This window comes from Bubalus bubalis, chromosome 24 (assembly GCF_019923935.1).
Source record: "Bubalus bubalis isolate 160015118507 breed Murrah chromosome 24, NDDB_SH_1, whole genome shotgun sequence".
Classification (NCBI taxonomy): domain Eukaryota; kingdom Metazoa; phylum Chordata; class Mammalia; order Artiodactyla; family Bovidae; genus Bubalus; species Bubalus bubalis.
The window spans coordinates 6,455,752-6,478,408 of NC_059180.1; the positions used below are offsets into that span (position 1 = coordinate 6,455,752).

General features: G+C 55.6%; 3 protein-coding genes across 11 annotated transcripts; 1 reads left to right on the forward strand and 2 right to left on the reverse strand.

Annotated features, from left to right (window-relative positions):
• Nucleotides 1–239: 239 nt before the first annotated feature.
• On the forward strand, nucleotides 240–14,363 carry SRRT (serrate, RNA effector molecule). Of its 2 annotated transcripts, none has more exons than XM_006046454.3 (20): nucleotides 240–552; nucleotides 820–959; nucleotides 6,761–6,889; nucleotides 7,127–7,273; nucleotides 7,528–7,716; nucleotides 9,549–9,718; nucleotides 9,846–10,030; nucleotides 10,219–10,317; nucleotides 10,396–10,513; nucleotides 10,846–11,003; nucleotides 11,324–11,385; nucleotides 11,496–11,574; nucleotides 11,872–12,060; nucleotides 12,435–12,608; nucleotides 12,703–12,856; nucleotides 13,009–13,202; nucleotides 13,390–13,546; nucleotides 13,745–13,834; nucleotides 13,942–14,068; nucleotides 14,170–14,363. In XM_006046454.3, the coding sequence occupies exons 2-20, from the start codon at nucleotides 838–840 to the stop codon at nucleotides 14,243–14,245; spliced, it is 2,619 nt and encodes an 872-aa protein (XP_006046516.1). In that variant the 5' UTR covers nucleotides 240–552; nucleotides 820–837; the 3' UTR covers nucleotides 14,246–14,363. The 2 variants fall into 2 exon arrangements, with proteins under 2 accessions (XP_006046516.1, XP_025131205.1); XM_025275420.2 differs by having other exon boundaries at nucleotides 241–552; nucleotides 13,733–13,834.
• A 298-nt stretch (nucleotides 14,364–14,661) lies between these two features.
• UFSP1 (UFM1 specific peptidase 1 (inactive)) lies at nucleotides 14,662–15,690 on the reverse strand. Its single transcript, XM_006046453.3, has one exon. The coding sequence runs from the start codon at nucleotides 15,237–15,239 to the stop codon at nucleotides 14,811–14,813; it is 429 nt and encodes a 142-aa protein (XP_006046515.1). The 5' UTR covers nucleotides 15,240–15,690; the 3' UTR covers nucleotides 14,662–14,810.
• A 220-nt stretch (nucleotides 15,691–15,910) lies between these two features.
• Nucleotides 15,911–21,808, reverse strand: ACHE (acetylcholinesterase (Cartwright blood group)). Of its 8 annotated transcripts, none has more exons than XM_025275424.2 (6): nucleotides 21,637–21,807; nucleotides 20,363–20,524; nucleotides 18,968–20,054; nucleotides 18,119–18,603; nucleotides 17,153–17,322; nucleotides 16,715–17,029 (listed from the first exon to the last, which is right to left on the reverse strand). In XM_025275424.2, the coding sequence occupies exons 3-6, from the start codon at nucleotides 20,030–20,032 to the stop codon at nucleotides 16,902–16,904; spliced, it is 1,848 nt and encodes a 615-aa protein (XP_025131209.1). In that variant the 5' UTR covers nucleotides 20,033–20,054; nucleotides 20,363–20,524; nucleotides 21,637–21,807; the 3' UTR covers nucleotides 16,715–16,901. The 8 variants fall into 8 exon arrangements, with proteins under 8 accessions (XP_044792198.1, XP_006046514.1, XP_025131209.1 ...); XM_025275426.2 differs by having other exon boundaries at nucleotides 18,968–20,057; XM_044936263.1 differs by lacking the exons at nucleotides 16,715–17,029; nucleotides 21,637–21,807 and adding an exon at nucleotides 15,911–16,242 and having other exon boundaries at nucleotides 18,119–18,339; nucleotides 18,968–20,057; nucleotides 20,363–21,626.
• Nucleotides 21,809–22,657: the final 849 nt, after the last annotated feature.

Sequence of the window (22,657 nt, forward strand, 5' to 3'; positions counted from 1 at the left end):
GGGGTGCTCCGCGATTAAACATAGGGGAAAGCGGCTGAATGCCAACTGGTTTAGACTTCGGACACATCCGGGGAAGCGCGACCTTCGACCTCGGCGGGAGGAAGCGCTCCCTCTCGGCCGAGGGGGGAGGGGGCGTCTACCGCCCTCCCCAGGCTTGGTCCCGCCCGGCTCCCGTAGTTCCTCTTGCCCGCACAGTTCTCGTGCCGCAGAGCGCGCGAGACTTCTGGGTGCCCGCCCCTTCCCATCAGCCCCCGGTGCTCCCCACCTTTCCCTCTCCGAGTTAGTTCTCCACCAGCCCCTGGTGGGTGCAGTTTGTAGTTCCGGGCGCTGGTCTGCGGGTGACGCAGGCGCAGCTGGAGCTGCGCGCGCCGACCGTCCATCCTCGGCTGTCCCGGTTTCTTCGCATCTATTCGGCCCCGTCGCCAAGAGCGCCCAGTCTCCCTTTTACCCTCCTCGTCGTCCCCGTCGCGCGCCCGAGGCAAGGGGCGGGCCCAGATCTCCCAGAGAACCTGCTGGCTGGACCGCGAGACTAACGGCCGCGACCGCTTCCAGGTGGGGGGAGGGGCCTGGAGCGGGAAGAGCCGGGCTGGGGCGGGAAGCAGGGAGAGGGGCTTGCGAGTGGGCGAGGAGGCCCCTGGGGGCGACTGGAGAGTCGGAGGCCTCCAGCTGCGGGGGCCGAGGCCTTATGATGGCGGGGTCGGCGGAGGGCTGGCGTTTTTGGAGGGAGGCGGGCATGCTGCTGCAAAGGGCGGGTGGGGTGGGGTCCTCTGCTCCTGCAGTCATTGTTGAACGCCCAGATTATCCCTCTCCGGATTCCAGGCCCCCTCAGCCAGAGCCATGGGTGACAGCGATGACGAGTATGATCGAAGGCGCAGGGACAAGTTTAGACGAGAGCGCAGCGACTACGACCGTTCCCGGGAGAGAGATGAAAGACGTCGAGGGGATGATTGGAATGACCGGTAAGACACAATTTTTTCTTAATTTCGGCTCCCTGTTTTATTGTCGGGCATTCAATTTTCATTGCAGTTTTCTTAAAGCTTTATTCATTAGGTCGAGCCATATGAAATCACTCGTTCTTGACTGTTTCATGTGGTTCGACTTCATTGCTCTATGGCTTAATTTTTTAAATGTTCAGAAGATCAGAGCAACAGAGGTAAGAGTTTGAGTAGGAAGAAGCAGTGTTTGTGTGTGAATTCTATTGTTTGTAAATTATACCCCCAGAAAGTTGACTCAGAAAAAGTAATAATACAGAATTGGCTTGATTGGAGAGGTTATCAGACTAGTTCTCTATCAGGATATAATTAAATTTCTTGTAATAGCATAGCCTAGAATCAGAAAGAGTTCTTTGAACAGTGATCAGTTCAGTTCAGTTGCTCATTAGGGTCGGACCCATTGTGACCCCATGGACTGCAGCATACCAGGCTTCCCTGTCCATCACCAACTCCTGGAGATTGCTAAAACTCATGTCCATTGAGTTGGTGATGCCATCAGTGATCCATGGATGGGATTACTTGATTAGGTTTGATGTAGCTAGTGATTTGGAGAAGGCAATGGCATCCCACTCCAGTACTCTTGCCTGGAAAATCCCATGGATGGAGGAGCCTGGTAGGCTGCAGTCCATGGGGTCGCTAAGAGTCAGACACGACTGAGTGACTTCCCTTTCACTTCTCACTTTCATGCTTTGGAGAAGGAAATGGCAACCCACTCCAGTGTTCTTGCCTGGAGAATTCCAGGGATGGCGGAGCCTGGTGGGCTGCCGTCTCTGGGGTTGCACAGAGTCGGACACGACTGAAGTGACTTAGCAGCAGTGATTAGCTTTCTGGGATGTTCTGGAGTAGATTAGAGTTGAGGTTTTTTCTGTTAAATAGATGATATTTAAAGGAATTGAGGAAGATTTTTATCTAAGGAACATCATAAGTATCTAGTCAGTGAGTTGATATCACAGACTTGATTTGGAAAGAGGTTATCAGAAAAAAACTTGGAGATGGCTTATTGCAGTAGCATTTATTCATCTAGCGTCACCTTGAAAAAGAAGTTTAGTAAGTTGTTCAGTGTTTCCCTCAACGTATCTCTTCACCGTGGAGACTGTCTGCGGCACCTTGTTTTCTTTAGTATTTTTCTAAGAAAGTCAGGAGACGCTTTTCCAGTAAGCAGCCTGGGGTGACTTCTAAAAACGGTGCACTATTCACTTGATCCAGAAAACCCCACAAAATCATGCAGATCAAGAGGTTCAAATCTTTGCGTTCACTTTAAGAACACTCATGAAACTGCCCAGGCAATTAAGGGTGTGCATATCTGAAAAGCCACCAAGTATCTGAAGGCTGTCACTTTAAAGAAGCAATGTGTGCCATTCCGTCGTAACGGTGGAGTTGGTAGGTGTGCACAGGCCAAGCAGTGAGGCTGGACACAGGGTTGGTGGCCCAAAAACAGTGTTGAATTTTTACTGCACGTGCTCAAAAATGCAGAGAGTAATGTTGAACTTACGGGCTTAGATGTAGATTCTGTGGTCATTGAGCACATCTAGGTGAACAGAGCCCCCAGGATGCCAGGCAGGACTTAGAGAGCTCATGGTCGGATCAACCTGTACATGAGCTCTCCTTGCCGCACTGAGGTGATCCTTACTGAAAAAGAACGGCTTGTTCCTAAACCAGAAGAGGAGGCTGCCCAGAAGTAAAAGATTTCCCAGAAGAAACTGAAGAAAAAACTTACGGCCTGGGAATAAATGCTGCAAAAAATTAAAGCAAATAAAGGTGTAAAAATAATAAAAGAAGACAACCAAAGGCATTCTTCTGAATTCTGAAGATGGCCAAGGGATAGTTATTGTCTTTAAGGAGTTGACAGTCAGAGGCTTGGAGTGGGGGGCAAAATGGCCTTGGGTGTATGCTGTAAATGAATATATTTATCTATGAGAGGTCATGATGAAGATGTGAAATGTTGAGGGAACAGATCTGAGGGAGAGGAGAAGTGGTGGAGGTATTTTAGGGGAGGGTGACAGGAAGGGGACACTTAGGAAAATTTGGAAAGATTAGTGGGAATTCCTCAGACACAGATGGGGTGTACAGCTTGGAGTTGGGGACATAATGTTGTTCACAGAAAAGAACATAGGTTCTAGTTTTTTTAGAGTAGTGGTTCTCATAATCCCTCAGAGGTCTGTGAGCCTACAACTGTTTTTTATCTTTAAAAATTTTTGTTCTTTTTTAAAAATTCTTTTTCATTATGGTTTATCACAGAGTACTAGTTTCCTGTGCTATACAGTAAAACTTGTCACTTAACCAATTCTATATATAATAGCTTGCACTTGCTAACGCCCAACTCCCACTCCATTCCTCTCCCCCCTTGGCAACCACAAGTCTGTCCTGTATGTCTGTGAGTGTTTCTGTTTCATAGATATGTTCATTTGTGTTATGTTTTAGATTCCACATGTAAGTAATATCATATAGTATTTGTCTTTCTCTTTTTGAGTTACTTCACCTAGTGTGGTAATCTCTAATGGCATTGTTTCATTGCTTTTTATGGCTAAGTAGTATTCCTTTCTTAATTCCATACACCATGTCAGTTTATCCATCCCTCTGTAGGTGGTCATTTAGATTGTTTCCATATCTTGGCTGCTGTAAATAGTGCTGCTGTGAACATAGGGTTGCATTTATCTTTCTGAGTTACGGTTTTGTCTGAGTGATGCCCAGGAGTAGGCCTTCTCTGGTGGCTCAGACAGTAAAGAATCTGCTTGCAATGTGGGAGATCTGGGTTGGGAAGATCCCATGGAGGAGGGCTTGGCAACCCAGTCCAGTATTCTTGCCTGGAGAATCCCCACGGACAGAGGAGCCTGGTGGGCTGCAGTCTGTGGGTTCGCAAAGAGTTGAACATGATGGGGTGACTAAGCAGGATTGCTAGATCATATGGCAAGTGTAATATCAGTCTTTTGAGGAACCTCCATCCTGTTTTCCGTAGTGGCTGCAGACAGCTTACATTCCTGCCAGCAGTGTAGGGGGGAGGTCCCCCTTTCTCTACACCCTCTCCAAGCATTTGTTATTAGCTTGCAACTTTTTATAGTAATACTAAGGTAGTATTGTTGCTTTCACTGTATTGACATTTGGTGCTCTAGCAGTGGTGAGGAAAACTGGCTTGATTTGTGCTGGTGCCCTAGCACAAATCAAAGCAGTGGCACCAGTGTTCGATAACAAGTTTCATGTACTGTCATTGATGAAGCAATAACAATTTTATTTTATTTTCTTATTTTGTATTTTTATTTTTTTTAGCAATAACAGTTTTAAACTTTATTTATTCTTAACTTCTTAATATAGTTTTTAATACATGTGATGAATAGGAAGTATGCATAAAGCACTTCTGCATATGGTATCACCTGGGCTTCCCAGGCGGCGCAGTGGTAAAGAATCACCTGCAAGGACGGGGTTCGATCCCTGGGTGGGGAAGTTCCTCTGGAGTAGGAAATGGCAACCCACTCCAGGATTCTTGCCTGGAAAATGCCATGGACAGAGGAGCCTGGCGGGATACAGTCCATGGGGTTGAAAAGAATCGGACACGACTGAGCGACTAAGCTTGCACGCCTGTGGTATAGTGGTTATCTTGAGGAGGAGCTTTTGTGGGATTGAGTTGTGAGCTGAGTTAACAGCCCTGATCCCTCCTCTCCTGTGAGATGCCGTTTTTGTTTTTTACCTGAATGGACGGCTGTCAAACAGTGCTTATTCATATTTGGGTTTTGGGTAGACATTTTCTTGGGAATAAAAGCTAAGAGAACTTGCTACTCTTGTTGTTCAGTCACTATGTCGTGTCCGACTCGGTGACCCCATGGACTGCAGCACGCCAGGCTCCTCTGTCCCCCACTATCTCCCGGAGTGTGCTCAAATTCATATCCATTGAGTTGGTGCTGCTGTCTAACCACTTGTTAGCTTAGGGGAAATTGTCAGTTTTGTTGCCAGTAAGAAAGTGGAACTTTGCAGTGAAAACTAAATTTTGGAAAACTTTTATCTACAATGTCAGTTTGTCAGCTCCCCGTTGCTTTAAAGGCTTTTATGGTGAGATAGGTAGTGATGCTAAATGATTGTATTTTAATACTGTGAAATGAGATGTGCCAAGGTCCATTAAAAGAGCAAAGAAGAACAATGAACTTTAATGTAGCAGAGTACAAAATGTTCATTGATTTGGTTTCAGATTCCACATTGCAACTAGCCTTTAAGATAACTATCTCTTGCCAAATTTTGGGGAGTATCAAAAACAGTGAATAGGGAATTCCCTGGCAGTCCAGTGGTTGGGGACTCTGGGCTGTCACTGCTGAGAGCCCAGGTTGGATTTCTGGTTGGGGAACTAAGATCTCAAAAGCTGCATGGCACAGCCAAAGCAAACAAACAGAATATCCCCAATAATCTGAAAAGGTTATTAAGGTACTCCCTTTTTCAAGTACATATCACTGTGTACTTCACATTTTCCAACCAAACAACATATCTTAACAGGTTGAATGGAGATGCATATACTGTGAGAATCCAGTTGTTTCCTTTAAAATTAAGCCAGACCTTGAAAAAATTTGTAAATGAAAAAAAACAGTGCGACTTTTTTCACAAAATTTTTTATTGGAAAATAGCCATTTCGTGTACAAATATATAATTTGTATTACTGTGTGACTTCAAAGTTAATAGTCTTATTTTCTGTTCTGATTTTGAATACAGTTAAATGTTGATAAATATAACTCATATAAGCAAAAGCTCTTTAATTTTTAAGAGGGTAAGGAGGTCGTCCCAAGACTGAAAAGTTTGAGAACTACTGGGTTATAGCAGAGGATTTTCCTTTGTTAAGATGGAGATGGGGTTCACTGGTGATTGGTAGAGAATCTGGAATGGTCGCCAGGAACCAAAGTTTTGAATTTAAGCAAGGGCATGACATGTTCGCATTTGTGTTTGAGAAAGAGCCCTTTGACCTTGGAGAGGAGGAAGGGGAGAGACCAGAGGTAGGGAATACAAACCAAGGTTGCACTTAAAAGGAGAAGTGGCCGGGACCAGGGCACATGGACCTGGCTGAGTTTATGGGAATGGCAGGAGAAAGGACAGCCTTCGTTGGGTTTGAGGCAGAGAGTTAATAAGCTGATAACAAGTTAGCGGTGAGAGTGACCCTTGGTAACTGGATGCGGGGCAATCTGTTGGTGCAGCCGAAAGTGGGAAGCTGTGGGTCGGGGGCGGCAAGTTTGGGCCCATAGCGATGGAAATAACAGGCTTGATTCTGGTCATGTTGAATTGGAGGTGGCAATGATAGAAGGGGTTGGTAACGTTGGTCTGGAGTTCAGAAAAAAGGCCAGGCTGGAGGAAGAGTTGACGAGCCATCAATTTGTGGGTAGTGGCTGAAGTGATGGAAGTAGACAAGTCTTTCCGCTTAGAGGGTTCTTTTGGAATAGTTTCCAGCATTTAGTCTGGATGTACTCATATCCAGTACTTCAGCTACCTGATGCAAAGAGCCGACTCATTGGAAAAAACCCTGATGCTGGGAAAGATTCAAGGCCAAAGTAGAAGGGGCAGCAGAGGGTGAGAAGGTTAGAGAGCATCATCGACTCAGTGGACATGAACTTGAGCAAACTGAGAGAGAGTGAAGGACAGAGGGGCCTGGCGTGCTGCAGTCCACGAGGTTGCAAAGAGTCAGACATGACTTAGCGACTGAACAACAACTCAGATAGGATAGAAAGAGCCCATCCAGGAGTGTGGTCTTGGGATACCCAGCTGTTGTCGTTGTATTTACCGCCGCTTGTTCTTACCTCCAGAGAGTGGGACCGGGGCCGGGAGCGCCGCAGTCGGGGCGAATATCGTGACTATGACCGGAATCGGCGGGAGCGCTTCTCGCCTCCGCGGCATGAGCTCAGCCCCCCGCAGAAGCGCATGCGGCGAGACTGGTGAGATGGCGATAGCCTCTGTCCTCTCTCCGGGCCTCAGCTCTCCCCCCTCACTTCTGCTGAGAACTTTCTTGGTCGTTTCCTTTGCTCAGACTTCCCCTCAAGTCATCTCTTTTGGTCCCTTAAAGCCCTTGTGGGAGAGACCGCAGTCCACGTGCACCCCCCCTTGGTCCCATCCTCTGTCCTCTGGAGAGCTGCTTGCCTTCTCCGCCTGACTTTTGTGTCCCCCACCCTCAGGGATGAGCACAGCTCTGACCCATACCACAGTGGCTATGAGATGCCCTATGCTGGGGGGGGTGGGGGCCCAGCTTATGGCCCCCCTCAGCCCTGGGGCCACCCAGACGTCCACATCGTGCAGCACCCTGTTCTGCCTATCCAGGCCAGGTGAGACCTGCGTTTCTGGGGGGGCCCGGGAGAAGGGGGGTCCACCTTTGGGGATGGATTGGGGTGGCTGAAGCCAGGAGAATTGGGTTGGGCACACAAGAGCACCAGTGGGCGGTGGCAGCCATTGGTGCCTCGGGGTGATGGTCTTGGTGGGCAAAGGGAGAGGGCAGCTGGCTGCCTTGGCCCCCCCATTCCCCCACCCTTTTCCCCCACATTCAAGACTTCCTGACCGGCGCGTCCCCCCGCCCCCACAGGCTGGGCAGCATAGCAGAGATCGACTTGGGCGTGCCGCCGCCTGTGATGAAGACCTTCAAGGAGTTCCTTCTGTCCCTGGATGATGCTGTGGATGAGACCGAGGCGGTCAAGCGCTACAACGACTACAAGCTGGACTTCCGGAGGCAGCAGATGCAGGACTTCTTCCTGGCTCACAAGGATGAGGAGTGGTGAGTGCCCCTCCTCACCTGCCGTCTTGTCCCTGGCATGTTTCCCCTGGCCCTGCCAGTGGGGCCTGCAGCCCGGTGCTCTTCCCATCTCCCCCAGTCCAGCACTTCTGGGGGCGGGGGAGGGGAGTGTGCCAGCCCTGACCGATGGGTCTCCTCACCTCCACGTCCGCCACGGCCCCCCCCACCCCATCTCCCTTCCCGCCGTCGGTGAGTGAGCCACCTCCAGGCAGCTGGCCAGAGCCACCTGTTCCTCTGGGGCGGCAGACACACCGCCTCCCCCTTGCTCTTCGGGGTCACCACCATCCCTGATCGCTGGGACCCTGTGTGGCGGTAGCGTCCTCCCAAAAGCAACGAGTGAATCCAGACAAGAAAAGCAAAGCTCTCAGGATCGTTTGACAGAAAAAGAATTTTGATTTTTTTCCTTTTGTGGATGTTTTAATTTTAATCAACCATCTTTTCCCCCCTTCCTGCTCCTCCTCCTCCTCATCCTCTTTCTGCTCCTCCTCCTTGAAAAGAGCCAGAACTGGGAACTACACCCGCTCATCGACGGAGCTCGGAGCAAACCCACCTCCACCCCCACCATACCCAGCCCATACATGAGCCCCCTGGGCTGACTGCGCTGCCCGGGCCAGGCAGACAGGCAGGGCACCGTTGTGCACAATGCAGCGGTTTAGCTGAATGTGATTGCTCAGGCAGCTAGTCAGTCAGGGCCCCCACCGCGGAGTCCCGCGGGGGTGGGGCACCCGGGCCGGGCGCCCCAGCCAGGAGCCAGCCGGTGGCCCACCAGCCAGCATGGGCCCTGGGCGCGGCTAGTTAAATCTTGAGCTCTGTTTGACCAAGCGGCCAAGGTAAAGATCCTGGAGGTGACGCCTGCGGCTTTCCCTTCCTCTTCTGCTCAGCTTGTGGTTCTGTTCTGTCACTGTCTCCTCTTTCTTCTTAACCCATGTCTTTGTCTTACTCGCTCATAGACCTGTCATTCTTTCTCTGTCCCCGTTCTTGCTCCTGTCTGACACTTCTTTCTACTGGGGTTTTGTTTTTTACTAGTTTTCGTTTGGTCTTTAGTTTTCCTCCTTGTTTTTTTTCTGGGACTTTCTCACACTTTGCCCTTTCTTCTTTGCATATCCTAATTTCTCCTGTCCTCCCTGCCCTCTCCTGCCCAGGGTCCTATTTTAAGTGTTTTCTTTTTCATGCTCTAACCTAACCCTCCATCCCTGTCCTCTCTTGACCCCTGTGGGCAGTACCTGAGGTTATAAGGGCACTTCAGTTTCTCCCTTTGGTCTTTCCCTGTCCCTTCACCAGCTGCTTATCTTCCCTAGCGGGGAGAAAGGTGTCCTGCCTTTTGTGGCTTTTCCTTTCTGGTGATTTCAGGTTTCCCTGTCTTCCACCAAGGGATGGAGGGAGCTGGTGGGAGCAGTCCTTTTAATGATTCTAGTTTGGGGTTGGCAAGGAGAGGGAGGTTCTTTGGGACCTACTATTTCTTTAGTGGTACTTTGGGAAGCTGTGGGAAACTACACTCCTTAAAATTTGTGTTTCCCAGATACTTCGGGCAGTCATTCTGCCCCCAGCCCTGACTCCCCCTGTAGTCATACTCTTTCCAAATCTAGAGCTCTTAGTTCTTGGCTCTCCCCCAGATCTTCTCAGAGCCTAACCTCTGGTTCCTTTTGGGGGGTTTGGGTGGTTCAGGTGCACCCCCTCCCCTGATCTCCGCTGTTATGACCGTCTGTGGGTGTGAGAGGATGGGGGCTGTGCCCTGACTTTCCCGAGCCCCTCCCCATGTCCTGGCTCTGGCCTCCAGTGACTGTTTGGCTCTTCCCTCCCCACTTCCTTCTCAGGTTTCGGTCTAAGTACCACCCAGATGAGGTGGGGAAGCGTCGGCAGGAGGCCCGAGGGGCCCTGCAAAACCGACTAAGGGTGTTCCTGTCCCTCATGGAGAGTGGCTGGTTTGATAATCTTCTGCTGGACATAGACAAAGCTGACGCCATTGTCAAGATGCTGGATGCAGGTGTGTGGATTGGGAGGGGTGGATTTGTCTGGTGACCAGGGTCTTGGCTGAAGATGAAAATTGATAGAAAGCCAGAGGCAGAAGGCCAGGACCCTTGGATTGTGACCTCTGCTCCCTGTTTTGGTAGCTGTGATTAAGATGGAAGGAGGTACAGAGAATGATCTGCGGATCCTGGAGCAGGAGGAGGAGGAGGAGCAGGCAGGAAAGCCTGGGGAGCCCAGCAAGAAAGAGGAAAGCCGGGTTGGACCAGGCCTGGGCGATGGAGAGCGCAAGGCCAACGAAAAGGATGACAAGAAAGAAGATGGCAAACAGGTCTCAGTGCTGGGGCTTTTGGCGCTGTCTGTGAGGCCTGGAGGGCGGGAAATGGAGCCACTTTAGGGGGTTGGGTATTGGGTGGGCGGGAGGCAAACTTGTGGACTGAGCTGCTGGAGGGTGGGCAGGGCCCTCTGTAAAAGGCTGAAGGAGAGAGTGATGTTCTGGTGATTTGTCTCTACCTATAGGCTGAAAATGAGAGTTCCAGTGATGACAAAACTAAGAAATCTGAAGGTGATGGGGACAAAGAAGAGAAGAAGGAAGACTCTGAGAAAGAAGCCAAAAAGGTAGGTTCTCGCTTAGATAAGGCTGCAGTCGGGGCTGGGTCCTGGTACCTGACTCCCCCCTTGCTGTGGGTCTCACAGAGCAGCAAGAAGCGGAACAGGAAGCACAGTGGCGATGACAGCTTTGACGAAGGCAGTGTGTCCGAGTCGGAGTCAGAGTCTGAGAGTGGCCAGGCCGAGGAGGAGAAGGAGGAGGCTGGTAGGTTTTATTTTCAGTTTCTTGCTATTGATGGTGCTGGGGAGTGTGAGGGGGCTGGTGTGGAGGCGAGAGGTGGGTGAAATTGATAAGGAGGGGGCCTTTTGGGAGAGACTGGTTGGGGGAGGCTTAACAACTTCTCTTGGAGAAGGAAATGGCAACCCACTCCAGTATCCTTGCCTGGAGAATCTCATGGACAGAGGAGCCTGGTAGGCTGCAGTCCACGGGGTTGCAAAGAGTCGGACATGACTGAGCAACTTTACTCACTAAAAACTTCTCTATTCTCCCTTCACCCAACAATAAATTTTCACTGACTCCCACTGCTCCCTGCATAGATGAAACACTCAAGGAAAAGGAGAAGCCCAAGGAAGAAGAGAGGGAGAAGGCTAAGGACGCCCCTGGGCTGGAATGCAAACCCCGACCCCTGCATAAGACGTGTTCTCTTTTCATGCGCAACATCGCGCCCAACATCTCCCGGGCTGAGATCATTTCTGTGAGTGGGGGCAGGGGTGACACCTAGGCTTTGGGTGGGGACGGCAGGGGGACGAGAACCTGGCGCTGCTTCTGATGCACACACACCCCTGTTTCTCTAACAGGGAGGCCCCTTCCCCCTGGGCCCACGGCCTCCAGAGAGGCCAGCCCTGACTGCAGCATTTGCTTTCAGCTGCTGCTGTTCTTAAGCCCTTGTATTGTTTTTTTCCTAGTCCAAGGATAGATGAAAAGGCAGTTCCCCAGGGTTCTAAGGACATAGGGATTGGAGGAAGAAGTAAATTGTTGAATCACTAGGTAGGGTTTCTGTTTCTGCTTTTCCAGCTTTGTAAACGATATCCAGGCTTTATGCGTGTGGCGTTATCGGAGCCCCAGCCGGAGAGGAGGTGAGGAAGGCGGGAGGCGTGACCCTGGACACCTTGGGGAAAAGGTTTAGGGAAGATGAGTGGCCAGCATCACCTCCATCCCAGGATTATGTGGGCATTTTCTTGTTCAGGTTTTTCCGCCGTGGTTGGGTGACCTTTGACCGCAGCGTGAACATTAAGGAGATTTGTTGGAACCTGCAGAATATCCGAGTGAGTGCTGGGAGTGGGGCTGTTGAGGAAGAGAAAGTAGGGCCTTGCATGCTCCGCACGGTCTCATTCCTTTGTTCATTGACGGCTCCATCCATCCAGTCCTTATTTCATCCATTTTGCCTGCTCACGTGGACTGCATGCAGTTGTCTCTGGGTGTGGCCCTGAGACTGTTGGAGTGAGCAAGACATCCTGGTCCCTGTACACAGGGGCTCGGTCTGATCACTAGCGTGCTCAGTGGGGCCACTCTTCCAGTGGCTCTTCTCGGGCAAGTGTTGCTAAGCTTTCGGTCCCCTCCAGCTCCGGGAGTGTGAGCTGAGCCCTGGCGTGAACAGAGACCTCACTCGTCGCGTCCGCAACATCAACGGCATCACCCAGCACAAGCAGATCGTGCGCAACGACATCAAGCTGGCAGCCAAGCTGGTCCACACACTGGACGACAGGACCCAGCTCTGGGCCCCGGAGCCCGGGACTCCTGCCCTGCCAGCGGTCAGTGACTCCTTGGGGAGCTTTTTACCACCTCGTCAGCTGTGGGCACCTCTGGCCTTACCTGATCTGTAGCATTGACCCCTTGTACCCACCCACGTCTTTGCCCTTCTCCTGGGCAGCACCTTAGCTCCAATGAAACAGATTGATGTTAGTGATTATTTATGGGCTAAGGCAGAACAGATGTGTAAATGTAATATTTATTATAAATATAGTATTCTATAAAATATTATATTGAAATATAACAACGGAGAGGTAACAGGCTAGCTGAGTCCTGAGCTCCTTTCTGCCCCACTTGGCCTTTTCAAATGCAGAGGTTCCTAGGCTGCCCTGAAGAGTTTTGTCTGCCTGTCTCACTTCACCTCTCACCCTTCCAGAGTCTGCCCTCACAGAACCCGATCTTGAAGAATATCACTGACTACCTGATTGAGGAGGTGAGCGCTGAGGAGGAGGAGCTGCTGGGGAGCAGTGGGGGGGCCCCTCCCGAGGAGCCTCCAAAGGAAGGGAACCCTGCAGAGATCAACGTGGAGCGGGATGAGAAGCTGATCAAGGTGCCAGTGGGAGTGGAGCGTGGGGCGTGGGAGAGCCTGGCTCCGGCGGTAAAGGGGGAAGAGTGATGAACTCACCGCTTCTCATTTTTCTTAGGTTTTGGACAAGCTCCTTCTCTATTTGCGCATCGTGCATTCCCTGGATTATTATAACACATGCGAGTACCCCAACGAGGATGAAATGCCCAACCGTTGTGGCATCATCCACGTTCGGGGGCCCATGCCACCCAACCGCATCAGTCATGGGGAAGGTGAGTTCCCCGCTCCCCATCCTGGTTTCTCTTGCTCTCAGCTGCCTCTGGCCTTGGTTCTGTCCTGGTAGTAGTGCTCTGCCACCCTCTCCTCCAATCCCGTCCTCCTGGCTCCTTTCTCCAACCTGCTCCTCTCTGTACCCCAACCATAGTCCTAGAGTGGCAGAAGACATTTGAGGAGAAACTGACTCCGCTGCTGAGTGTGCGAGAATCTCTCTCAGAGGAAGAGGCCCAGAAGATGGGTCGCAAAGACCCTGAACAGGAAGTGGAAAAGTTTGTGACCTCCAACACCCAGGAACTGGGCAAGGATAAGTGGCTATGCCCTCTCAGTGGCAAGAAATTCAAGGTCTGTGATGACAATTATGTTGTTAGGACAATGGGAAGAGAGGGTTGAGCCAGGAAGCCTCTTCAAGCCTGGGGAGGAAGTGTTCACTGGGATTGGAGAGGGGAGGACTGTCCTTGAAGCTTGGGTCTGGGCAGCAAGGGAGCCCACACTGTTCAGTCTGTCCTAATCCCCTCTTCTCTTCGCCCAGGGCCCCGAGTTTGTACGTAAACATATCTTCAACAAGCATGCAGAAAAGATTGAGGAAGTGAAGAAGGAGGTAGCCTTTTTTAACAACTTTCTCACTGATGCCAAGCGCCCTGCTCTGCCTGAGATCAAGCCAGCTCAGCCACCAGGCCCTGCCCAGAGTAAGATACGATCCATGAGGGTCTGCCCCATTCTCTGTCCCTTGACTGTTCAAAGACTCCTGGTTCTAACTGGTGAGACCTAAGTTTCTACCCCAGTCTCAGGCCATATTACTAAAAGCGCATTCATTGTCTTCCTCCCCCGCCCCTTCCCCTCCCCCGCAGTAATTCATGTTCCTGTCCTTGTTGTACTCCCCCCAGGTCTGACCCCGGGACTTCCCTACCCACACCAGACTCCCCAGGGCCTGATGCCCTATGGTCAGCCCAGGCCCCCCATCTTGGGCTATGGAGGTAAGTGTAAGAGGGAGTTGAAGGACTTGAACTGGGGCTGGGAGAAAGAAAACTTAGGGTATAGTTGAGGTCACAGCGTTTCAGCTCTGTACTGATCTTTTTCCTAGCTGGTGCTGTTCGCCCTGCAGTCCCCACAGGAGGACCCCCATACCCCCATGCTCCCTATGGTGCTGGCCGAGGGAACTATGATGCTTTCCGAGGCCAGGGAGGTTATCCTGGGAAACCTCGAAACAGGTGAGAATGGGTTAAGATGGTTACGTTTTCTTGGCCCTCTGCAAACTTCCTTTCAGAGACCCTCAACTCTAACCCTGTCTTAACTCTTTCTGACCGCACAGGATGGTCCGTGGAGACCCACGGGCCATTGTGGAATACCGTGACCTGGATGCTCCAGATGATGTGGACTTCTTTTGACTCACCTACTTTTCCTCACTCCTGGTATCATCTGTACTTGTGACTGCCTTGTCTTATCCAGCTCTGAGAAGTTTTTGTACGTTCAGCCCTACTGCCAGTAAAAGCACTTGCGTGGTGACTCTTGGCTTAGTATATATGAAGTGTTCATTGTTCAGTTGTGTCTGATTCTTTGTGTCCCCATGGACTGTAGCCCACCAGGCTCCTCTGTACATGGAGTTCTCCAGGCAAGAATACTGGAGTGGCTTGCCATGCTCTTCTCCAGGGGACCTTCCTGACCTAGGGATCAGACCTGGGTTCTTGCATTGCAGGCAGAATGTGTGTGTGTGTGTGTGTGTGTGTGTGTGTGTGTGTGTGTGTGTGTGTGTAGTACAACATAGACCTCCCCGAATTCTCCCCCAAAATTGCTGGGGCCATGGTTAGCTGGGTCTTGCCCACTTTATTGACAACAAAGGTCTCAGGCTTTGCTGGGACTTCCTGGGGGTCTGACATTAGGCAGCCTCTGCCTTTGAGATGAGGGTGGATGAATGTACAGGGCTAGAGGCTGCTCAGTGCTGGGAACTTAGCCTCAGTCCAGGGCACGGTTCTGCTCTTCGGAGTTACAGCTGGTCATACACAGGTTGTAGAAGGAGTGGGGGTCAAAGGCTGTGCTTACCTCTTGCCAGCCCACCCAACCAGCAGCCTGTAGTTCACTGGGGTTCTTCGGAGCACCCCAGCAGTGAGGGTCCAACACCAGGACGTAGGCTTCTGTGCCTGGGCCCAGGCATACTCCCAGCAAGGCCTTGGACTGGGCATCTGCATCTCCGCCAACCATTACAGGCCCCCCGCCCCGGGCAAAGTGGGAGTACAGCCTCTCCAGTTCCCCCTGAAGCCCTGCTCCACGGGGAACGTGACGCAGCCGCCCTTGGGGCCCCCCGAAGTGGTCCAGGCAGAGGCTGGCTTCTACACAGCCGATCCAGCTCTGAGAGCCCCGGAACCCGGGGGGCTTGTCGCCCATGTCCTCCAGGGCCGCCTGCACTGCACCCAGTTCGGGTACACCCACGGGCCGGCCCTCTGGCCATGAGAACAGCGTCTGCAGAGTGCGGTAGCCACATCCCCAGCCGCGGTCGTCCACTCCGTCACAGCCGTAGTGGTAGTAGAGGTAGTGGCCCGAGAGGAGGGCCAGGCGGGTGGGGCCGCGGCCGGGCAAGGCCAGGCCCAGGTGGACGTCCTTCAGCAGCTCCAGGACGGTGGGCGGGAGCGGCGGTTGTTGGGCCAGGCAGGTGCGTCCTCCAGGCAGCGAGGCGCGAACTCCAGGTTCCAGCGCTCCTTCTCCGCCCCGAGTCTAGGGCTGACCGCAGGCAGCACCGGCGCAAGGGCCCCGGGATCGCTCGTCCGGCCCCTGGTAGCAGCGCATGGCGCGATCGCGGCGGTGAGGACCAAGCAGGTCCTCGGGTCTCCCACAATGCACCGCCGCGCCCGCGCCGCCTGCCTCACTGCGCAGGCGTGAGCTCCTATTCGCGGGCGGGCCCTACCGGCTGCGGCTGGGAAGACGGTACGCTGCGCCCAGCTTCCTCTCCCCGCTCCGACTTTAGCACCCACCCCTTTATTCACTCCGCCCCAGTGGTTGGAGCGTTCTGCCCTGACCCCGACTCCCCAGTCGCGCGTACTCCCGTGGCTGTTAACAGTTTATTGGCAGCCCAGAGGGCGAAGGCACCGCGGGGGAGGGGGCTCGGCCCGAGGCATGCAGAGGGCCGGGAGCCCCAGGGGAACGTCGGGGGTGGGTGGGCAGGGTCTAGGGATCCTCCGTGTAATATCCCAGCCCATAAATAAATAGTATATACAGCTGAGGGGCCAGGCAGAGCGGGCAGGGCAGGGGATGTGGGGGTCCCGCCTGGGTCACAGGTCTGAGCAGCGATCCTGCTTGCTGTAATGGTCAAACTGGTTCTTCCAGTGCACCATGTAGGAGCTCCAGCGATGGAACTCGGCCTTCCATTGGCGCTCCGCCTCGTCCAGCGTGTCTGCGGCCAGAGTGCCCGGCAAGTGGGTGGGGGAAGGACATAGGGAAGAACGGGAACGGACATGCGGGAGTTGGAGACGGGGTAGCGTGAGTTCAGAGAGGACAAGGAGAATGCAGGCGACCACGTGGGGTGGTGGAAAGAGGATCAGGAGAATATGCGAAAGACAAGACCAGAGGGCGGGCGAGGGTAGAGGCGGAGCCAGAGAAGGATGGCGGTAAGGAGGCGGGAGGGGAAGATGACCGGAAGACAGGAGGACCGAAGGGATCAGAGGAGGAGGTCCGTGGGTTGGTGGGGAAAAGAGAAGAGACAGAAATGGTTGGCGTTTATAGCTCCACTAGGGGGTGCTATCTAGCCCCAGGGCCTCCCTCACCCCCCAACACCGAGCTCAGGCTCCAGAGAATAATTGTATATAAAAAAAGAAAATTGGCTTTTTCATTTCCATTTAAACAATGAAGGTGTGTGGGTCCCTGAGATGGGTCGTAGGTGTACCGCCCCCCCGCCCCTCCTCCCGCCGTTCCCTGTCTAGTTTCAGTTTCTCGGTTTGAGGAGGGAGGGGTCGCTGGGTCGGAGATCCCTGAATGAGGCCCTTCCCCACGATCCGACCACTCTTTAGAGGAGGGGGTGGGCGGCCCTGAGGCCGGAGAGGGGAGAGGCCGTGGTCACAGCCGCAGGAGCCGGGAGAGGAGGAGAAAGAGGAGGAGAAGGAGGGGCAGGGGGAGGCCGGGCTTGGGCCTCGGCGCCGCCTCCCCGTGGGCGGGGCCTGAGCAGGTGCAGGGGGCCTCCGAGGCTGGGGGGAGAAGAGAGGGGTTACACCCGGCCGGCTCCCAATACCCTCTCTCTCTTTCTCCACGCCCCTTTACGCCCCCCGCTCCCCCGTTCCGCCCAACCCCTGCCCGCAGGCCCGGCGTACCGGTGGCGCTGAGTAGTTTGGGCAGGAAGCGATTCCAGAAAGCGCAGGCCTGGGCTCGCAGCCCTCGCCGCACCTCTAGAGGCCGCAGATTCAGGCTCACGTACAGCTGCGCTCCCGCCGTATACGGTGGCCACTGTGGGGCTTTGGGGTCCCGGGGGTCATTGGGGTCTCTGCGGAAGGAAAGGGGAGGCTCAGCCCTTGGGGTCTGAGGAATGGAGATGGGGAGTAAGAGGGGGCAGCCTGTTTGCTGACCCCTGCCCTGCCCTCTTAGGCTCCTGGGAGAGCCCATCCCCTTCCTCCCACCACCTCATTAATCCTTTCTCTTTTCCAATATGTTCTGTCCTCTGGGGTCTTTCCCTTCCTCCTGCCCTCCCTCTTTCTGTTCCTATTCTTGTTCTTTGGTGTGGTTTTTTTTTTGGCCACACTCTGCATGCAGTAGTTCCACACCCTCTGCTGTGGAAGCCGAAAGTCTTAACCACTGGCCCATCAGGGAACTCCCCGTTGTTCCTCTTCTTTACCCTCAATTATTTCTGTTCCATCTTTGTTTCTCCCATTTAAAAAATTGCTATAATTTACTGGGCCCTTTCTCTATAACCAGGCCCAGTCATAGCTCTAAAAACATCATTACTTCTGCTGACACCCAGGTGATGGGGATATTGATGGTCCCCTTCTTCAGACAGCTAATAAAGTCATCACTGGTCCAGCTGATGCAGTTCTACAGTCCATGCTCCTATCTGCTATGGTGACTCCTTTATCCCTCTGCTCTGTCCTTGTATCATCAGGACCTTGCCTTCCTCCTTCCCTTCTCTCGGGGTCTCCTTTATCATTCTTTCTCTCCCTCTTTGTCTCCTTTCCTTTGTGAACTTGCCCTCTCTCTTTAGTCTTTTGTTTCTGTGCCTGCTTATCTTCCCCTCTCTCTGTTTATCCCTGGCTCCTGGAGGCCCTCCTTCCCTCAGCACCGCTGACCCTGTGCGGGCGAAGTTGGCCCAGTATCTCATCAGTCGCTGGGCAAAGGTTCTCTCCTCGATGGTGTAGTTGAGCGAGGGTTCCAGGGGGAGCCCGAAGATGAACTCGATCTCGTAGCCGTGGGGCACCCCCATCCAGAGGGGCCAGGAGAGCGTGGATGCACGGTGTTCAAAGATGTAGGCATAGACGCGAGCGCCCTGAGCGGCCAGTCGCCCAGCCAGCTGGGCCACGGGGCACACAACGTTGTGGTCGCCCACCACATCACTCAAGGCCTCCCTCAGGCGTGCTGGGTCCTCAGGGTGCAGCCAGTCTGTGTAATGCAGGACCACAGCCTCGGCAGCCAGGTCACTTGCTTGGGGGACCCCGACCCGCACCCCGGCCAGGAACTGGGCCCGGCTGATGAGAGACTCATTGTCTTTGCTGAAGCCTGGGGCCCCATAAACCAGAAAATAGGAGCCCTCATCCTTCACCACACCCACCAGCACCTGGGGGGACAGGATGGAGGGATGGGGTGGGGCAGGGGAAGCACACACAGACAGGCAGACAGAAACACATGGACAAAGAGCCAGAGAGATGAAGAGTTATAGACCCGGAACCAGGGAGGAAGAGTTCGAGATTGGGGAAGGGAAAGAGAGAAAGAGAAAATATACCCACATTTCCTTTCCTCTCTGTCCCTCTGACCACCCTGGGATGGAGCCCTCAGGGAAGAGGAGGGGGCCATGGGTCCCAGAAGCCCGGGCCTTTGGGAGTGGGTCTGGAGGCACCCTCATGCCTGGGTTCCCAAGGGGAGGGGCGGGTGGGAGAACAGGCCTAGATGAACTAGCTCCACCCACTCTAGCCACTAGTCACCTGCAGGCCATGGAAGTCTCCAGCATTGATGAGGGCTTCGGGTGTGTCACTGAGGAAGTCTCCGTCCACCACAGGCACGAAGGAGAAGCGGAAGACGCTTTCCTGAGGCAGCACACGCCACTCATGGTCCACCAGATCCTGGGCTGGCCGTGCCCGCAGGCAGGCCACCAGCTCTGTGTCATTGCCACCAGCCCCACCCGGGGGACAGCCCACAAGGCGGGCCAGCAGTGTGGCCCTGCGGCGGGCCTCTCCTACGCCCACCGTGGCCCAGGGCCCATTGGGTGCCCCGCTCTGCAGCACGGCCCTGTGGAACAGGCCCCGGCTGGGTGGGGACAGCAGGTGCATGCCCACAGAGGCGGCACCTGCACTTTCCCCAAACAGAGTCACTGATGTTGGGTCCCCCCCGAAGGCTGCCACATTCTCCTGCACCCACTGTAGTGCCAGCCTCTGATCCAGTAGCCCCACATTGCCTGGGGCCTCCCGGCTCCCCGGCAGGGCCAAGAAGCCAAAGGCGCCCACCCGGTAGTTCATGGACACCAGCACAGTCCCCTCGGCCTGGGTCAGGAAGCGGCCATCGTACACATCCAGGGAGGAGGCCCCGCTGTAGAAGCCACCCCCATAGATCCAGACGAGGACAGGGGTGGGGGACGAAGGCCGGGGGTACGGTGTCCACACGTTGAGGTAGAGGCAGTCCTCACTCAGCTCGCGGTTGGGGTTCCACATCTCAGTGCCCTCAAAGCCGGGGTACAAGGTGTCCACATACTGGTAGCAGACGCTTTGGAAGGCTGTGGCATTCAGCACCCCTGGCCAGGGCCGCTTGGGCTCTGGTGGCAGAAAGCGACGGGGGCCCACAGGTGGCTCTGCGAAGGGGATGCCCAGAAAAGCAGAGACAGGGCCCCTGGGGGCCATTAGGCGGAGACCCCGCAGTCGGCCCCCACGCACCATCACCAGCAGCTCTGGGTCCTCTGGGCCCTCGGCCTCTGCCCCTCCTCCCAGAAGGAAGAGGAGGAGAAGGAGCGGGGAAGCCAGGGAGGGCGTGTGCAGGGGACACCACGGGGGCCTCATGGCTGCCAGGGCAGGCAGGCGTCTGCTGGGAGAAAGAAAGGCAGAGGCTGAAGGCTCAAGGCTGCCAGGAGGGAGGAGATGATTAGGTAACACTCTTGCTCAGGGGTTATCACTGAGCTACAGAGGAGGTGGGGCAGTTTGGCAGAGAGGAGGAGAGAGTGGAGGGAGGGAGGAAGACAGGCAGAGACAAGGACATAGAAGAAGCTAGAGGGGACAGAGATCAGGCACACGCGCGCGTGCACACACACACACACACAGACAAATGCAGGGAACAGAGATAGACCTGCCCAGCAACACCCTCCCCTGCGAGGCAGAACCCACTGCCCTCACCTCCTTCCCCCAGTGGAGTGCCTTGGGCCCAGTGGAGGCACCACAACTAGAGGCCGCAGGCCACCGACAGGGGCGGGGCCCTCACTGACGGGAGGCGCCCGATGGGGGAACTTGAGGTGGCGTGAAGGCGCAGCCTCTCCTGCAGTTGGCCAGGGCCGGGCCCTGGAGGGGTATGGGTTGGGCATTCACGGTGTGGGAGTCACAGGCCCCAGGGTACCCCAAATCCTGCATACTCCATATCCTGCTCCACCCAGCCCCGCCTCATCCACTGTCTGACACAGCGCACTGGTACCGGCGGGTGCCCGTCTACTGCGCACCCCTCTCGCCTAGCTTCAGACAACAGGCTCGCCAGCCCTGGCCCCCCAGGACTCAAGTCCTCCATCCATCCGATGCTGCGGTGCACGCTGCCGCCGGCGGGGGGCAGTAGAGACCGAGAAAAAGGACGGCGCTCCCCGCCCCGAGTCCAGGAGCCGGGAACTTGGGGCGGGGGTCTGGGGGCTCGCGAGCATTGGCGAGGGGTCTGAAGGGCGAGCCGGGACGCCTGTATTCTCGAAGCTCCGGAGATCCCCGGCTGCAGGGGCAGGGGCGCTATTTTGGGGCAGCAGCTGCTGCGGTTCCGGCATCTCCAGCCAAGGGATCAAAATTCCCCGGGTCGGAACTCCCCCCCTCTCCCGCCGGTCACCCCTCACCCAGTCCTCGCCGTCCTGAGCTGGGTGGTGGTGATGGAGATTAACTAGGAAACCCGAGTGGGGCTAATTATAACTCGGGGCTTCCGCTAAGCCTCCCCTATCCCCAAAATAGAGACGGAGTCCCCGCGGGAGGGGGACGCCTGCGTCTGGGAGGGGGCTTCGGCTGGCGCTGCGCAGGGCCACTGGGGTCGAGGGATCCCGGAGGACCCAGCCGCGCTCCAGGAACCTGCGCAGCTCAGATTCCGCCCCCAAGCTGGGGGCATCTTCCTGGGGGCTCCGGACTTGGGAGAGAGCAGGGGCAGCGGCGGTCGGGGGCCCCCACAGGAATCCGGGAGCAGAAGCCGCGGCGGGCCCTGCGGGCTGCCGTCTCCCGCGCGGGCAACCGTAAGTATGCGGCGGCGGCGAGGGAAGAGTTAAGGATGAGTGTGGGGCGGCGGGGGGCGTCGCTGGGCAGGCCCTGGGGCGCGGGGGGCGTCCCGTTTTGGGGGTCTGGGTCCCTCGGGGAGCTCACTGTACCCGGGCCGCGGGATGGACCGCTGCCCGGAGTGGTGGTGGTGGGGGTCCCGGGTGGGACGGGAGACTCACCTGAGGCGGCCGGGCCGGGCCGGGCCGGGCCACGCCGGGAGCTGGAGGCGGCCGATGTTCCCCGGCGCAGGCTGAGCCGACTCTGACAGCCGCCGCCTCCGGCCCCCCGCACACACCCCCTCCGGGCCGCTCGGCGCCCCCGCCCGCCCCCGCCCCTTGTCTCCGCCCCCGCCCCTCCCCGCCTTCCCTGGCTGCCACCTCCCCTCCCTCTCCCTCCCTCCGAGCCCAGACCCAGAGACCCCGGGGCCCAGACGGACTCCAGTGACAGACGCCGACAGACGGACAGACACGCGCTGACAGACACGACCGCAAGAGCCTCAGCGGCGGAGCAGACACCCACAGGGTCAGGCAGAGGGACAGAAGAAGCCCGCGGAGACAGACACGTGTGGACGGCCTCCTGCAGTGACAGCCGGAGACAAACGCAGTGACCGACACTCACGGACGGACGGACGGACACACTTGGACAAGTCGGGGCTGGGGGCCGAATAAATGAGCATCCCTGGCCACGACAGCGCAGGGGTGGCGGGAGGACCAGCACGCGAAAACTTGGCTGACGACCCTCTCAGGGGGCCGGGTAACACTAGTGCAGGAAAGGTGACACCTGTGGGAATGAGGCTGTGAACAGATCAGAACACGATAGGAAGTGGACCCCTGAAGAGGGAGGAGACCCCTCGCGGGAGGGAGAGGTGACCCCGGGACGCCCGACAAGGAAGGCCAATGTGGTGGCACGCGAAGAGGCTGCGGGGCGAGGCAGCATTCCGCCGCCGCCGCCGCCGCCGCAGTGGAAACTTCCGGAACCCCCGCGGGTGGGTTCGCGCCGGTTCCCTGACGGGTGACCTCGGACTTTCGTCACGAGGGTCCGCTCGGGGCATGACATCACCAGGCCAGGCTCTCATTGGTCGCCGCGGCCGGCAGGTGGGAGCGGCCTGGCCCGGGCGCCCCTAGCCGGGTCGGAGGGGCCTGAGCCGCACAGACCACCCGCCCCCCTCCCCCCGACCCAGGTCCCGCCCTACAGGGAGTC